This window comes from Gavialis gangeticus, unplaced genomic scaffold (assembly GCF_001723915.1).
Source record: "Gavialis gangeticus isolate Ggan-Ray unplaced genomic scaffold, GavGan_comp1, whole genome shotgun sequence".
NCBI lineage: Eukaryota > Metazoa > Chordata > Crocodylia > Gavialidae > Gavialis > Gavialis gangeticus.
This window is the reverse complement of record NW_017729032.1, coordinates 185,138,655-185,155,883: the sequence shown is the minus strand read 5'-3', so window position 1 is coordinate 185,155,883 and position 17,229 is coordinate 185,138,655. Positions and strand designations below refer to the sequence as shown.

Here is a 17,229-nt window from a genome sequence, read left to right as displayed (position 1 = left end):
CCTAGTTTTTTAACTAGGATGGGGTGAGAGACGGTGTCAAAGGCCTTGCTGAAGTCCAGAAAGACTACATCCACCGCGACACCTGCATCCATGGCCTTTGTGACCTGATCGTAGAAGGCAATCAGGTTGGTCTGACATGATCTCCCCCTAATAAATCCATGCTGATTGCCCCTGAGCATCATTTCTGATGCCGGCCCCTCACAAATGCATCTATAAGTGTCATTAAGGTGATGTGACAAATACCTAATACTGGAACACATGTTGATAGCAATGGTTTACTGTGAAGCTAATTACTCAAGTCCTCTGTGGACACGTCAACACATGCATTTACTTCAGCCTAGATTTACTGTACAGTAAGATACTGCACAGCAGGCGCATCTACAAGGGATGCTATATCGTCATAGCAATGTGATACAGCAACATAGTGTCGGGCATAAACCGTGACAGCACAGCTATGTCAGCGTAGCAACACACTCCCTCACTGCAGCACATTGCTATGGCAATGTAGAGGCTAAAAATAACTTCACTGCTGGCACAGCCATTTAATATTGATGGCACAGTAACAATGACACTATAGGGGCATGTGTAGATGCACCCAGTAAGGGTTTTTGGGTAGGTGTCTACACATGTGAGGATTAGGGAGAAGATTTGCTCCCATCCCCCTGGGTGCCAGTCCAAGGGCTGGCAGGAAGCACTGGGCCAGAAGAGAGCTGTCTCCTGGCCCTCGGTGGCTCCCTGCTACTCGGGCAGGGACAATGTCCCCCTGCCCTGACAACAGGAAGATCCTGGCCCTGGTTCCCCAATCAGAGGCACAGTGCTTGGAAAGAGCTGCAGGAGAGGGGCAGGTTCCAGCCCTCTACCCCAAGCTGCCAGTGGGGCAGGGGGCTGGGACCTACCTGACCCGTGCAGCTCTTTCCAAGCCCTATGCCTTGATCACCTGATTGAGGCATGCAGCTGGGATCTGCCTCTGACTGGGACAATTCCCAGCCAGCCCCAGGCTGGCTGGGGGAGTCTGCATGTGCAGCCTGGAGCTGGATGGGGACTGCACAAAACAGGTTAGATAAAGGTCTCCCAGCCTGAGTCCTGTGACCAGTAGCTTACTGCACAGTACATCTAGGCTGGAGTAAATGCATGTGTAGACACATCCTGTGTCCTAGGATTGGACCCCAGGGCCCTGTACCACTCCTGCCCAGCCCCATGTGCTGGGATTGGGCCCCATGTACCAGAATTAGGGCCCAGTGTCCCCTCCCCACCCTCTAGCCCCATGCTCCAGGATTGGGTTCTGGGGCCCCAGGCCATCCCTGCCTAGACCTGTGTAACGCCCTGTACCACCCTGACCCAGCCCAGGAGATGAGGGCCTCTCACTATACCTGTATGCCTAGGTCATGAATTGAGTGCTCTGTGCTGCCCCCACACACCTGGTTCTGGCCTGGCACACTGGGATTGGGCCCCCCAGGAGCCTGCTCTCTAGCTCATGGGCCTCAAACTTTGGCAGCAAGAGAATGGTACCACTGCTCTCCTGCTGCCAAATTTTCAGACTTGTGAGATGCCACAAGCACCAGATGACTCTACTGGGGGCTGGATCTGGTTGAGCACCCTTGGCACAGGACGCTAACTAATGATTGATATTTTAGGTCTTTCTTGAGGATACCTCTGAGCTAATGTTGAAGTTCTTAGTGGTAACCAGTTTAAATCAGGCTCTTCATGCTGCTTTTTAAAAATCATACTGCTCTTATAGGAGCAACATATGTATTAATAAATCCACGTCATGCGTGAATGACAACCATACAAAAGCTAAAACTAATTAAACTTGCTGTGGCCAGGTTTCCTCAGCTGCTGTCATCCCCATTGTATAGCACTCCTCAGCCTTGTTTGGGGATTTAATTCCTTTAACAGATATGAGTCAAGGGAATCACACTAGAACTACATATTTGACCACATTTCCCCTCATACAACCTCTATGTGTGTCCTTAGGAGTGAAGGACACAACATAAAGTCTGTGAGAAAGGTAGTAGTTTGTTGGGCTTCACATTTAGTAAGATAAACTAATAAAGGAACAGGGGTATATCTCGTTCCACTGAGATAAGTTTCTCCCAGCCCGAGTCCCATGACCGTGGGACTCAGGCTGGGAGATAAAGGTCTTCCAGCCCCCTGCTTCCTAATTGCAATGGCAAAGTGGGGGGTGGGAGATAAGGATCTCCCAGCCCTCAATCTCAGAGCAGGGGGCTTAGAGTTCCCTGCTGCCCAGGCAAGGGGACATAGCTCCCTGCCCCCATGAGCTGCCCCCAGCTGGCTGCCAGGGCAGGCTCTGCCACAGGATCCCAGGCAGGAACTATCTCCCACCCCCTGGTAGATGGCTGATGAGAAGAAGATTTTGCTCCCAGTAAGGTGTTTACACAAGCACTACGACGCTGTTACTAATGCTAAGTAAATTTACTACTTGGATTTGCAGGTAGTAAATTTACTTATTAGGAAAGTTTACTGTGAAGTAAGCATGTGCATGCATAGATGCACATGCTTACTTTGCAGTAAACTATGCTAATGAGAAGTTAAGCATCTTGTTAGATGCACCCAGAGATGGTGATGAGCTAATCCTAGTACATGAAGTTTAATCCAGCACATAGACCAGTTCCACACCACTCATCTGTCCCATGGGGCCAAAAGGTTGAGCACTACTGTTCTATGCTATTTCGAATAGACTACAGCCATAAACTTTTAATGGTGTCTAGAATAAATGTACACTGGATGCTGACCTTACTGAAGAAAGGTAGTTGGAGATAGACTTTATGATGCACAAAAATCCCAGAAGACAGTAAATCCACTAAATCTATTTAGTGCAACACAAAAGTGCTGATCTCTCTCTAGTCTGCTGAGCCCAGAGCAGACTACTGCTATTTCAAGTAATATAGTAGCAACATAGTACCTTGAAGTGCCTTAACATTTACAGTTTACTACATTAAGGCACTTCAATGACAATATTAAATCTCCCTTCCTTTGCATGACTCATACTTTGAGCAAAGATTATAAAAACCTGACACTTTTTTTTTCCTAACAAACAACAATCATTGTCCTTTTCCCCCCCATCAGTCTGCACAACTTCCTGCTGAGGTAGTTTTGCCACAGAATCTAGCTCTTAAGTCAAGTCACATTCAGATGAAAATATCTCCCTTCCTACACATTTCCACCCCAGGCTATTTTTTCTCTAGACATGCATTTTTCTGTTTTCCTGATGACATGTCAGGTACTTTAACCACTTCAGTGCCTTATGTACCAGTTGGCAATGGAACTTCAATGAAGCTGAATACTGAGCTGTGATGTGCCATCCTCAGCCAGCAAATTTAGTAAACATGCTAACATGACTTGAAAATATAGTTATTGGAACAGTCTGTAGGCAAAGCTAAACCACATCCTTGGGTAAGATGAGTTTTGGTTCAAAATACCTATCGTCAAATAATCATGGAATATAGAAAAAAAGAGATCATGAATAATATCACACAAATGTAGTTGCCCAGCATTTTTCTAAAAGAACATATTGATGTGGAAAACATGACAGCATGTAACAAAGCAACATGGAAATCATTTTTATATATTAGCTGCCCTCTGTTCACTTTCTTCATCAATCAGGCTAATGCAGGGGTGGGCAAAATATGGCCTGCAGGCTGAATTCTGCCCACTAGGGCATTTTATCCAGCCTGCAGGGCCCCTAAAAAATTTAGAAAATTAACATTTATCTGCCCCCAGCTTCCTGTCAAAGGTGACAGGAGCCAGGGGCAGTAGGACCCAGGGGAAGTCATGGCAAGCTCCTGCAATTGCAGGGCCCACCCCGCAGCTGAAGCCCCTGCCTAGCAGGGTCTTCTGGCCTGGGACCATAGGGCTGTTCACACCTCCCTGCGCTGAATGGGAAATTAAGGTAGGAATAGGTGGGGGGGGCAGGCAGGAAAGTGGGGAAAGTGGCGGTGGGGGCAGGGGTAGTGGGAGGGAGTGGGCATGTGGGAGTGTGGGGCCCACACCAGTGTCCCAGAGCCAGTGCCAATGGGGCCCAGAGCAGGGCAGCAGGAGCATAGGGCGTGAGCTGGCAGGGGTCTATGGAGCTGGGCTGGGCTGCCAGCAGGAAGAGTGGGGAGCAGGCCTGGCTCCACAGAGCCACAGCCAACTGGGACCCTGTACTCCTGCTGCCCCGATCTGGGCCCCACCGATACTGGCCCTGGGGCACCAAGGCAGGTCAGGCACTCCCGCCCAGCTGCCACTGGTTGCCGCACACCTGCTTGCTCCCAGCCCTACCTGCCCCAGCCTTGTGGTACAGGTGGGGATGACTGCAAGCAGTCCTGACCCTACATGCTCCACACCTCACCTGTCTAGGCTGAGCAGCTGCGGTGGGCAGGGAACAAGCTGCTGCTCAGCATGGGAGAAAAGCAGCCTCTCCCCCTCCCACCACTGGCACTCCCTGCGGCAGTCGCCCAGAGCCCGCACAGAGCTGCCATGCCTCTCTGCTGTGCCCTCGCTACCCATGGGACAGAGGTGGCAATGGAGAGCAGGTACCAGAAGCCCTGTGTGGGCTCCAAGCGGCTGCCACAGGGAGTGCTGGTGGCGGTGGGGGTGGTGGGGCTGCTTTTCCCTTGCCCCAGCAGCAGTTCGTGCCCTGCCACCACTGCTGCTCAGCCCATCGAGGAAGCCCAGAGCCAACACAGGGCCCAAGCTGGCAGCAGCAGTGACAAACAAACTGCAGCTGAGTGCAAGGGAAAAGCACCCCCACCTCCCGCCACTGCTGGGCAATGTTTACTGGGGGAACCCACACTGTGCTAAGCTTCGCTGTGGGTCCTTGGCCACCAGCTCTGTGCTGCCCAGCATGGCAGCAGTGGCCATGCAGAGCAGCCAATCTGGGCAGCACAGAGCTGGTGGCAAAGGTGGCACAGCAGAGCCTAACACAGTGTGGGCTCCCCCAGCAAACACTGCCCAGTGGCAGCAAGGAGGGAGGCATTTTCTTCCACCCCAGCAGCAGTTTGTGCCCTGATAATGCTGCCATTCTGTCCTGATGGGTGATCCCAGAGCCAGCATGGGGCCCAGGCTGGCAGCAGCAGCGAGGAACAAACTGCAGCTGAGCATGAGGGAAAAGTAGCCCCTCCCCTCCCGTCGCCAGCGCTCCCTGCAGCAGCTGCTTGGAGCCCACATGGGGCTGCCTGTGCCTGCTCTCCATTGCCACTGCTGCCCCAAGGGAGGCAAGGACATAGCAGAGAGCCAGGACAGCCCTGTGTGGGCTCTGGGCAGCTGCCACAGGAAGAACCAGTGGCAAGAGGAGAGGGGCTGCTTTTTCCCCCGTGATGAGCAGCAGCTTGTTTCCCACCCACCACCGCTGCTCAGCCCAGACAGGTGAGTGTGGAGCATGTAGGACTGGGGCTGCTTGCAGTCATCCCTGCCTGTGACGTGGGGCTGGGAGTCAGTGGGCATGCCAGCTGGACTTCGGACACATGGCAGCCATTGCTTCCACCACCAGTATTTACGTGCGTGCAACAGGGCAGCCCCAGGAGGGAGGCACCTGGCTCTGTGTGCCCTATGCTGCTTCTGCCACCATGGTTGCACCTGGTAAGGTGCTGCCCATGCACCAGGGCCTGCGCCAAGCTGGGCAGGGCCCTCCACCCCCACCCATGGCTGGGAGCAGGGGGATGCAGGCAGGGAAACGCCTGGGCCAGAGGACAGGGAGGTGGCTCTGCTGCTTGTTCCTAGGAAAAGCAGCAGAGCCACTTCTTCCTGGGCAGCCCCAACTGGGTTCCCCTGGGCCCCTACCTGTGCAGCCCCACCCCCAGCAGGGTCCTCCAATGCCCCAACCCCATCCAATCCTTGCAGCCCCACTCCCCTCCATAAAAAATAAGTTTAAACATGTAAATTAAATTTAAATGTGTAAATTATACAGTTTGTAGGTCCACAGTATAAGAAAGTTGGGAACCCCTGCCATAGACCCCTGCCAACCCACACCCCATGCTCTTTCTACCCCACACTGGGCCCCACAGGCCCCATGTTCCTGCATGCCCACTCACTTCCACTTGCCCTCACCCCACAACCACTTTCCCCACTTTCCTGCCCACCCACTGGCCACTCTGCACTCCATGGCTCCTATACACACAGTACCATACCCACACATACATATCTCCATAAACCCCCATACCCACCAACCCACAACTCCTCACAAACCCCACACTCACCCCATGCCCCCTGATACCCATGCATACCCCACACCATATACAGGTAGGACTGCATTTTGAGGTTTTATACAATCACTTCTACATATACAGCACAAACACACACAAATAAGATTAAAATATATATTTTAAATTAAATTAAAATATATTATTATGGCTGTTTAATTTTTAGTATATAATTTGGGTTTTTTCCCCCTAGGATGGCAAACCCTCTTCCCCAAGGGAGTACTTTCAGGGGCAAGGGGAGGGACTTCTGGTGGCAAAGGACAGAGATTAAAGGGGTGTGACTTCTGATCCAGGGGCTGGGGCATCTGTCAACAGGCGGGGCTACCCATGCGGCCCTCAACAGCTTGCTAAAACTTGGTAAGTGGCCCTCCACTCAAAATAATTGCCTGCCCCTGGGCTAGCGCATTTCACTAATGAAAGACTAGTCTTTGACAACACTGTGGGGCGGGGAAATTAGGGCTGTGCAAAACGGGCCCTATTTGATTTGGATATGGATTCAGCCTGAATCAGAGAAAGTGATTCGATCTGTCGATTCAGATCACTGTCCCTGATTCAGTTTGGCCGAATCTGAATCTGAAGATTCGATGCTGATTCAGTGAATCAGCAATTCGGACACAGGCACAACTTTGAAAGTTTTTTTTCTGTGTACCTTGATGTAGCAGGCACAGCTTGTGATCGCTGTGATGCTGGAGTGGATGGAGCATCCCACAGGAGCTCGGGGGACTCTCCAGTGTGCTCAGCAGTGAACCTGGAAGTTCTTCCAGTCCACTTCTGGGTCTGCTGGGGAACACACTGGGGGACTGCCCCACACCCGCTGACTCAGCGATCAGCTGTGGGGGACCCCAGATGCCCTCCCCAAACCCAGAAGGCACTATTTGCTGAGCCGGGGGGTGCACTTTGTGCGGTGGACCAGGAAGTGGAGCGGAAATTCTTCCGGTCCACTTCAAGGTCTGCTGCCGAGCGTGCTGGAGAGCCCCCTGTGCTGCTGTGGGACACTCCATCCACCCCAGCACTGCAGCTTTCAGAGCCCCTGCTACCTAGAGGTATGTAGAAAAAACATATAAAACTTTGCTTATGTCTGAATCGTTGAATCTGTTCGAATCTCTCTGAATCGATTCAGAGGGCTCCAGATCAATTTGGAGAGATTAAAGGGTCCTTGGATTCAGTTTGGATTTGGAGATTTGGCCACCAAATCAGGCTGTATCTCTGCTGAATTGAATCAGGGACCGAAGCTTTGCACAGCCATAAAAAAAAAATCCCTACTAGTTCTTCCACTTCTTCAGCTCCTTAAAATCAGTAATATTCTTATAAGAAAAGCTCAGATTGACCTGATTTTACTACAATTTTGCTAAGAGGTGATTTTCTAAACAGGTTGTAAAAATGGATCTGTTCGCAAGAGCCTCCTTAACACTAGGTATCACACTGTTCCCCTTCAAATAAACCATTGATAAAATGTCTTCACAGTTTTCCTGGTGTCATTATGTCCTAAAAAGTCTAAGGTTCAAATCTAACAGCATCATTCTCTGTTTGGCTCAGAATAGATTATTGAATTCTTAATTTATACATTGTCCAAAGTAACATTAATTCCACCAAATGTGTAATTTTTTATTTTTCCTTAATGTATTTTTTTTAATCAAAAACATCAGGAAGAACACAATAATAAAGAACGTGATGTTGACTGTTATTCAGCATGAACATATGCACAAAAAGGAAATGCAGCCAATATTAATTTAAATGGAGCTAAGTGACAAGCTACAGTGGAAATATACCTTAAGGTTTCAGGAGGAGCTTACCTTTTAGCTTGAGGTCTACATTATGCCTCAGCCAAGGATAAACACCATAGTTTGACGAGTCTTCAGGAATGGGATTATTATATATCCAACCATCGCACGCAAACCGATAAAAGTTCATACAGGGATCCACAGACTGGTTTATTTTGCTCAGGATAGCAGCAGCTGTAAAGGATCACATTAGTTTTATGGAACATTTTTAGCAACATAGAGAATTATGAGAGACCAGAAATGATAGTATAATTTACCAGGTTCCAAAACAAGGCTGTTTGCCCTCACCTGAAAATTAAAATCTCATCCTAGCATACTGTTGGACCATTGATTCCAGTTCAAACCTCTCAGTGGTTTTAAAACAATGAGCACTCTGTTCTACAGTGATAATATCTAATGTTGCCTGTGTATAATAAAAAAACCCAGTAAAAATACTTGTCCATTTATTGTAATAACTCATTTGAGCAGTGCTGTCCTTGAAGGTTATACTGAGATGATCACTATAGCCAGAAAGTCACCTTCTAGGGCTAGACACAGAAGTACAAAGTGAAATCTCAATCTTGCAAAAACAGCATTTGTTCTGCTAAGCACATAATAGAAAAGTATTTCCAACAGCTTCTAACTGCCTCTCCCCAAAATTATATCCTCTTAACCTAAAGCTCAGTTATACTAAAAGAAAATGTGTAAGATACTTTCCTATCTTTGAAAAGATGAAAAAATATTCAGTGTAAAGTTTTATAATTGAAGGCCCACAGATTATTAATAGAGATGAAATTCTTCTGCTAGAGAGAGCAGCTTAAGTAAACTGATGGCATCATATGTTTTAGTCCATATAGCCAAAGGGTCACTCCAAATAGTGAGCATTAAAACCCAAGTCCACAGTAAATGATCATGATATGAATATATATATCAGTTAACTAAGGTTTATACTGCATGTACAGAATAAAATATAAAACAGGTTCCTAGTTCTAATTTCACTATTGGTTAGAATAGATTTTAAATCACACTACTGTTTCTTGCAGGCAGTTGCTGCCTGAACTTTTTGTGGATATAAAGTACAGCTTCATTACAATGAGACTCAATGTAGCCAAGAGAACATCCATTAAAAGTCCATTGTTGTAACAGGGTTAGTCAATTTGCTGCTGCTTAATAATGAAAATTATATAAGGTTATCCATTATATAAGTTTATAAGGTTAGCTATTAAAGATAGATAGATAGATAGATAGAGCCTGCTGTTAAGACTGTTAAGAATGCAGGGGTTTGTCATAAACATGGTATGTTACAATGAGGGTGCGTTGTATATCAAAAGATTCAGAGATTCAGTTAATCTAGTTTCATTCAGAAAAAAAGCTTTTCTTATGATATCTCAATATTTCAGTTTCAGCATGCATAGCACAAAGGTGCGTGGATATTTTGTTAACAAGTTTTTAAAAGTTCAACATAAAGAATTAATTGATGGAGATGGGATTGTTTCATATTTAATCAGAATGGGCGTGCCATTAATTCTTTGCACATTTTTTTCTTCAGTTTCCAACTACCATACAAGCTTGTAAGAGAACAATGCATTTAAATCAAAGCTAGTCATAGTCTTTTATAAGACATTCAGTCACCTCACATGACATTTCCAGATGTTTATATGGGGTATGCCTCAAACAGCAGAGACCCAAACTAAATTCTCTCTCTGAATTTCCCCATAAGTTGGTGGTAAAATCCATATTTATACTGTACAGATTGGGCCCATGTTCACTAAATATAGTATCTGCTTTGCCCCTAGGCAATTCTTGTACATCTGAAAAGTTGTAGCTAGTTTTCAATAGTACGCTGGAGGCGATCATTATGGAACACATGCTAAAGTAAGGTCAGTTCTAACTCTGAGTTTTCACTACAGACAAGCAACACTTTCAATGGACACGGTGTCATTTTAGCACCATGCCCAAATGTGGTATAGAAAAAACAATCCAGTTAAATAGCTATTTTTCCCCAATTCCAAAAATGAATATCCTACTTTTTGAGTTCTAACATACTTCATCAATTTAACTTAGTCCCAATTCTTTTTTTTCTGTCTCTCAAAACCTTCAGGGCTCAGATGAAAGCAAAAGTGCCTAATATTGTTAGGGCACATTCATTTTGCAGAGTGCAAAATAGTAGTAGCAAGTATAGGAAATGTCATGGAAAAAAAGCTTTTGATCTTTCCAAAACAATTTGAAATCAGAGTGTTTCAAATACAACCTGGCCATCATACAGTATATCATATTCACTTATTACTTGAAAGAAAGTTCCCAGTTTGTTTATATATTGTCATCTTGCTTCTAATTTGACACCTTGAAGGTCGGATTTTTAAAAATGCTGTCTACTGATGCATTTGTGCTCCCATTTAAGTCAATGGTAAAATGGCAATCATTTCGGGTATGGCAGAAGCTGAAGCCAAAACTGAGCAGTGGAGAAAGCTTTGCCCAAGCTCCATGAAGAATTAATCCTCTAATGGTGTAATACCACCATAGGTCTTGATCCTATAAAGGTCCCTGCATGTAACAAGTTGGAGGTTCAGAGCCACAGTCATCCCCTGTGGCATGAAGTATTTATATGATCATGTGCCAAATCACCTCTCTCAATATGAACCATTTAGTGACTTGCTGTTGTGCTGGCTGCTAAAAGGAAAACTGAATCCACGAGCAGTGGTCTTCAAACTTTTTTGATCGCGCTCCCCTATCAGTAAAAAATTTTTGAGCACACACCCCCAATATATGTAAGTTTATATAAATATAAATAGAAGTTCTAATATTTTCTTCCCGCACCCCAATGAATCGTCTTGTGCACCCCCTGGTGTGCACGCACCCCACTTTGGAGACCACTACACTAGAGCACCACCTAAGGTAGCCAGCTGTAATTCTTGTCTTACCTGAGCCTTTTGACTTTAGTAATGATACAGTAGAACTGAGACTACAGCAATGCAGTTGAATTAAAGCAACAAAACATATCTGCAATATGTTGCTTATACATGGATTTTAAAAGGCTCTCATAAATTATTCACCATTACCAAGGCTCCTGGAATAAGAAGAGCCATGGGACTATTAAAACAGTATCAATATTCCATATTTCCCTCATCAAGGTACTGTAATTATGATACAATGAAAGAGAGAAATAATGTTGCTTACCAGCTTCAATGCATTCTGGAGTTAAGCAATACTGTTGCTTAGGCTGAAGTTTTAGAAGTCCTTGACTAACTGCAAAATGAGAAAAATGTATTGTGATTAATTTATTATTATTATGTTCAATCAAGCACCATGATCTCTGTTGCTCAGCCAGCACAACATATACCAAATAATATTTTTTTTTACCTTAAGTAAATACAATTGTACTTGAACAATCACCACATTCACTATGACAGAGAACATAGTCCAGACATTGAATATCATCATATATAATATAGCTGTGTAAAGTATCGAGATTTAATTTCCTAACTGATATTGCCATCCTAGAACTGGTATTCTGCCAAAGCCTCTGCTCATCAAGGCAATGATAACTGCTTTACTGAGGGACCAGGCCAGCTAGAACAATAATCAAAGTGAAAAAGGCAGCAAACAGGGCACTGGAGTGAGTGCAGAAAAGTGAGCTCTATTTCTAGTTCTGAAAATGACCTTCTTTATGACCCCCAGGAAGTTGAAGCTATGGTCTATAAAAATGTCACTAAATCAGCTATGATACAGGAATTGCCTTGCAAAACCAACAAAATGAACATACAGTATAGTCATAGACCCTTCAAGCATATTCTGTGCAAGCTGCCTCTTTCCTGAAAAGCAGTGTAGCCAGGCACTATACTGCTGGTAAGCTAATTAGCTTGGGAGGGTGGGCTAACTGGCCAGGTCACTCAGCACTACTAACAAGTGCACTTGATTTACTGTGCAAACATGACTTCAGTTGACCTTACATGGTTTTGTTACACACCCCCCCACACACTCCTCTCCCCAGTATTGCGCATAACACAACATTTCCTTGTTTAGGCCCCAGTCTTGTAATCACTCATGCTTAACATTCAATTTCAACAAAACTTCTCACATGCTAATAGTTAACAATGAGTGCAAATGTTCGCACACACAACAGGAGCGTTAAGAGCACATATGAGCATCAGGCAAAAATAAACCTGCACTGGCTAGCTAATAGCACCTACAACCAGCTGGTTTGCTATTAGCTGGTAAAACTAGATGCTCACTTCATCCGGCTCTTTGAACGAGCTGGCATAGCACACAAAGGGAACAAACCAAACAGGGGGGACAGCCTGGGAAACGTACTGAATTATCAGTACATGTAGGTAGTATGTGCTGGATAGAGTATAAGACAGAAGTCAGAAGTGAATTTCCATGGCAGAACCCCCAGTTCAAGGTGCTAGTCCAGACAATACAAGTATTTTCTCCAAAGAAACAGGTATTTCAGTGTGCTTTCTATAACTGGAGAATCACCAGCATGAAAAGCAGGCTTCCTACCTTCAAACACTGTTAAGTGGCCACAGAAAAATCTCAGTGATGGAAGGATATACTTGACATTTCTTGAACTGACATCACTACATTGTTTATTTGGTGGCTTGAAGGACCTCACACTTATTAGTTACAGTATTTGCAACCTCAAGCAGATTTTGTGTCAGAAAAATAAAAAAGGACCTCACACTTATTAGTTACAGTATTTGCAACCTCAAGCAGATTTTGTGTCAGAAAAATAAAAAAGGACCTCACACTTATTAGTTACAGTATTTGCAACCTCAAGCAGATTTTGTGTCAGAAAAATAAAAAAGGACCTCACACTTATTAGTTACAGTATTTGCAACCTCAAGCAGATTTTGTGTCAGAAAAATAAAAAAGGTCCAATACAGAAATTAAAAAGAGTGATCTTTTCCTGACCCTAGTAGTTTGCAAATAGCCCTTCAGGAGCGTCAGAAGCTACGATATCATCTTTATTGTTTTTGGGTTTTTTTTATAAGCGTTCAATATCTCGTTTTTATAAAGTTGCTTTAAAATATACTTCCAACCCAACTGAAGACTTAAGTAATAGAGAAATCTTATAACCTTGTTTCTGTTACATAGTCCAAAATGTAATGGTGTTGTAGTTCTTTGCATTTTTTCATGAAGCCAGGGGGTTTTAGATTTTCCTGTTTTCACTCTAGCTTTTCAAAAATGTTTCCATGTGCTAAAATGTTAAAGCAGAAAAAAAGAAAAAAAAATTGAAAAAAACTAAAAAAATTGAAAATCCTAGCCTTCATTCGTTCTATTGCCTTAGTGGCAAAGTACGAAAAAGGGGAAAAAAGAGTTATGAAGAAACAAAAAATCTGAAATTTCAGAACTGTATTTGGTATTCAAAAAGCAAAAATAAATTCAGCCCCAAATCTTTGGGCTTGTTTAGAAATTACCTACCTAAAAAATGAAAACAACATTTCATTTTCAGTTAAACCCTATTGCCTGCCTTGTGATATTACCAGAACGCATTGCATACAATATGTTACAGCTATCCGCTGATTGTCAGCACCTGTCCTGAGACATGCTGTGTTCAATTTAAGGCACTATACAAACCAGCCATAAAAATAGTCTACATTATATGTGGAACCTTTCTGTGGGTGATTTGCCATTTTATGGTGCCTTAAATTGGGTGCACATATAGCACCCTTACTATTTACGAAGTGACTAACATGTTAATCACAACATAAATATAATGTGCAAAGTGGCCCTAGGGAGCACATCAGAAAACAGAACTAAATAATTAAAGTAGTCTTACAACTTCAAAGTTGCTAGCAAACACAGGAAGTTAACACTGAAAACTAAATTGCCTTATTTATGTGTTGCTGGCTAAGAGATCAGCAATTTTCTCCCACTCTCTTCCTGTTTTTAGAGTAGGAAATAGAGCTGGCTCTTGAGTTTCTGAGTTTACACGGATGAGCAAGGTGCTCAATGAAAGGTTAACTGGTGGAGCTAGAAGAGGGTGTGATTACAAAGCTTGGGAGATGTGCAGAATCAGTATTTTTCCTGGATGACATTGTATGTTATGACAGACAGAATCTAAAGTTACCCTGCACTGGCAAAGGTCCAACTGAAGTGGTAGCAAAGTTGTAAGTACCTGGATGCCTTTCCTATATATGTTAGATATTTTCCCGGAAAAGAACAGGAAGTTCTCTCTGGAAGCTCTTAAACAATAGCTAGAGCAAATATACAAACTAGAAACGATGACAGATAAAAAGACATGATTTTTTCCAGCTCCTTATTAGAGTTGAGAAAATAACTGATTTGACTGGTTCACTGGCCAAACTGAAAATCTGGGGGTGAAAATATTGTTTCAGATTATCCTAAAATTAATTTTTTAAAATTTTGGGAGGAAACAAAAATTCATATTGGAGTAAATTAAATGTTTCATGTGACCTGAAAAAAGGGTGGGAAGGAAAAGGAGGGAAGAGGGGAAAAGGATGTTAATATTTGTTCATTAAAATTAATTTCCACAAAAAGAAAAAAAAAAAAAGATTGTACCTAATTTTTTATTTCAGCTTTTTTTCAGCTGAAACAGTTGGAGAAATTGGCCTCACATGGTTCAATCTACCTGACCATGGCCATATTTTAAAAGAGGGGGAAGGTCAACCAAAAATTTGTGTTCAGTCCATATAAACTCAAGGTGTGATATTCACCCATTGAGCTTTTAAAATGAGAACCAAAATGCATGGGTTCAGGATCAGCCCCTTTACTCTTATTAAAATGTCTCTTTTATATTGTATATTTTGGCCTGTATTTTCTTATCTAATCTATGCATAAACCACTTGCATTTCTTATCAATCTTACTGAGCAGCTTATTCTACATTTTCTGCAAGCGGTAAAAGACACCACTCTCTTCCTTTATTGCAAGTTTTGCAATACTGTATTATCTTAAAAATTCTTTTAAAGCCCATTATTGATTCTTTTTGCCCCGTTAAAATGAGGACCAATGTCCAAGAGCCAATATTTATGCCTACAAATAATTCAGACAAGTGAATTTATCTGGATTCTTTATATATTCTTTACTCCTGTGGAAGCATTTATGAAATCAGGATCTAAGTAGAGCAACGTGAAAATCTTTTGCTTTAAATTGACTATATAAGTGCTGGCAATGTTCTCCAAGTTTTAAAAAGGAGCTATAACTGGAAAGGTTAGAGCTAGTATAGTGATAATAAGACAAGAAAAGCTGAGAGAAGCAGAGTACATTAACATTCTTGGAGGCTGTAATCTCAGTTTGTGCAAATTGGCAAAACTGTTGAAATCAATCAGTCAATCAATCTGCTGAAATGCTGATTTACTTCAGATGTGGATTGGACCCTGCTATCTTTTCCAGACTGCTACTTTTCCAGATGTTTTTCATTGAGTAGCAGACATTTTTGGTATACACAAATATACTTCACATCAATTTATAAATATATATATATATATGTGCGCACTTCCAAAACCCATTTACAACATACTCTAAGTCCCAAAGTGGAGATATTCTTCTTTTACTATGTTCAGTGATAGCTAATAAATCTGATGGAAATAGTTTAATTTCATCCAGCATGCATTTGATTACCATATTTGCAAAGAAGATTTTGCAATTAATCAGAGAAAAACATTAGCTGTTAAAAAATGTGCAAGCAGATGCATTATCTAAACCTTCTTCAGAACATTTAGTTAAACCCTAATGAAAACCAAATGAAATGAATAACTAAAATGATTCCATAAAGCATGCGGATTACTGCTCAACGTTCTGCAAACTGAGAATATTAGCCTGTATTAGTCAAAATCTACAAGTTAATCAGCATTATTGATATGCATGGTCTTGCTAGTTTCCCTGTTCTATAAAAGAACACAATTCAAGATAGAGCACATTCCACAGAGTATTCAAATTCAAATAAAGTATTCACCACTACTTTAGCTGGGGTTGCAGCTTCCAGATGTAACATTTCTTTTTACAAATACTGAAATATTTCCATTGCAATTTAAGCTGAAAGCCAAAGGGGTAACAATGGTGAACAGCATCAAAATAGGCACAGGTGAGCCACACAGCAAGAAGTAGGTGCAACCCAGGAAGAAGCAGGAACCCATGAGAGCATGAATTGTATTAGCCTATAACTTTTAACTTACCTAGAAAAAGTGCAATGCCAAGCACTATAGTACAAGTTACAAACGCACCAAGGGCTATCCGAACTGCTTTGCTGGCAGTCTTCCTAGTGCCTCGCACTGAACTCCCCACTGTCTCTCCTTCCATGAGAATGGGGTGTAGAACGTACTCACTCTGCAAGAAGTTTAGTTTTCTCTTTGCTTTGGTTTTAGCAGGATTTTAGTTACTCACAAAAGCCATCCATAAGCTTTCTCTCTTTCTTCTTTCTTTTGAGAGCTTAAAAGTTCCTGTCATAAACCATTCCTAGCCCCCTTCTGCTTGCTCTCTCTCTCTCCCTCCCTCTCTCTAAAGAAATAAAAACCCACACATAAAACACTAGCTGTCGAAAGTTTTACTCTGACCAGGACCTGGAAAGGCAAACACTGACCACTTTATTTAAGCTTTTGCTATCTATAACATCTCTATGAACCAATTGCTTCACAGACTCCTCTATCAGAGATTCAGACTGTGAACATTTCACAATGTTGCTGAACTGCTGTTTTAGTTATTTAAATATATAGCTACAAAATCCTCTATAATCACAACTGGACTTCCAAATATTTATAATACTGAATTGATAGAGTGGTATTTCTTGCATCTAATTAAAAAAATTCTCTCTTAACTCCTCTTTCTCAAATCAACCCTGCGGCATCATTTGGCTTCAGCAGAAAAGAGAGATTCTCACTGAGCAAAGCCCTTTTTAAAACTTCCTAAGAGCTCCTGGGATATCATATAGCATTTATTTTGGGAACTTTGTGTGTGACACCATGTGGCAAAAATCAGAGTTATGCTCAAGTACAGCACAAAACAGTAATTAAGACAACCTACAGAAGACTTATTTCATACAAGACATATTTTAGTCCTTAATGACTGCTATGAAACTTAGCAGAATATACTCTGCTTCTGAATTAAGCATTTCTCCTACTCTGCGTGGGATACTGGAGAATGCATCTGTTTTTGACAATTATGGCTGCAGAAAGGCGGGGAGGAAAGGTTTTATCTACTAGGATGTCCAGGAACAAGGTTTAACTTGGAGATGGTAGCTTTGGAGTGTTAATTTCCCAGAACAATCTTTGATACCATTTATCATTTCAAACTGAAAGTTTCCTGTATC

The 17,229-nt window shown here is 42.9% G+C and overlaps 1 protein-coding gene across 1 annotated transcript in view; it reads right to left on the bottom strand.

Annotated features, from left to right (window-relative positions):
* Nucleotides 1-16,793, bottom strand: part of PHEX (phosphate regulating endopeptidase homolog, X-linked) — a 192,918-nt gene extending 176,125 nt beyond the window's left edge. Inside the window, exons 1-3 of the mRNA XM_019524133.1 lie at nucleotides 16,100-16,793; nucleotides 11,138-11,206; nucleotides 7,994-8,155 (exon numbers count right to left, since the gene is read on the bottom strand). Of these exons, the coding sequence (XP_019379678.1) occupies nucleotides 7,994-8,155; nucleotides 11,138-11,206; nucleotides 16,100-16,223 (355 nt within the window). The 5' untranslated portion in view covers nucleotides 16,224-16,793. The remainder of the gene's footprint in view (nucleotides 1-7,993; nucleotides 8,156-11,137; nucleotides 11,207-16,099) is intronic.
* Between the last annotated feature and the right edge of the window lie 436 nt (nucleotides 16,794-17,229).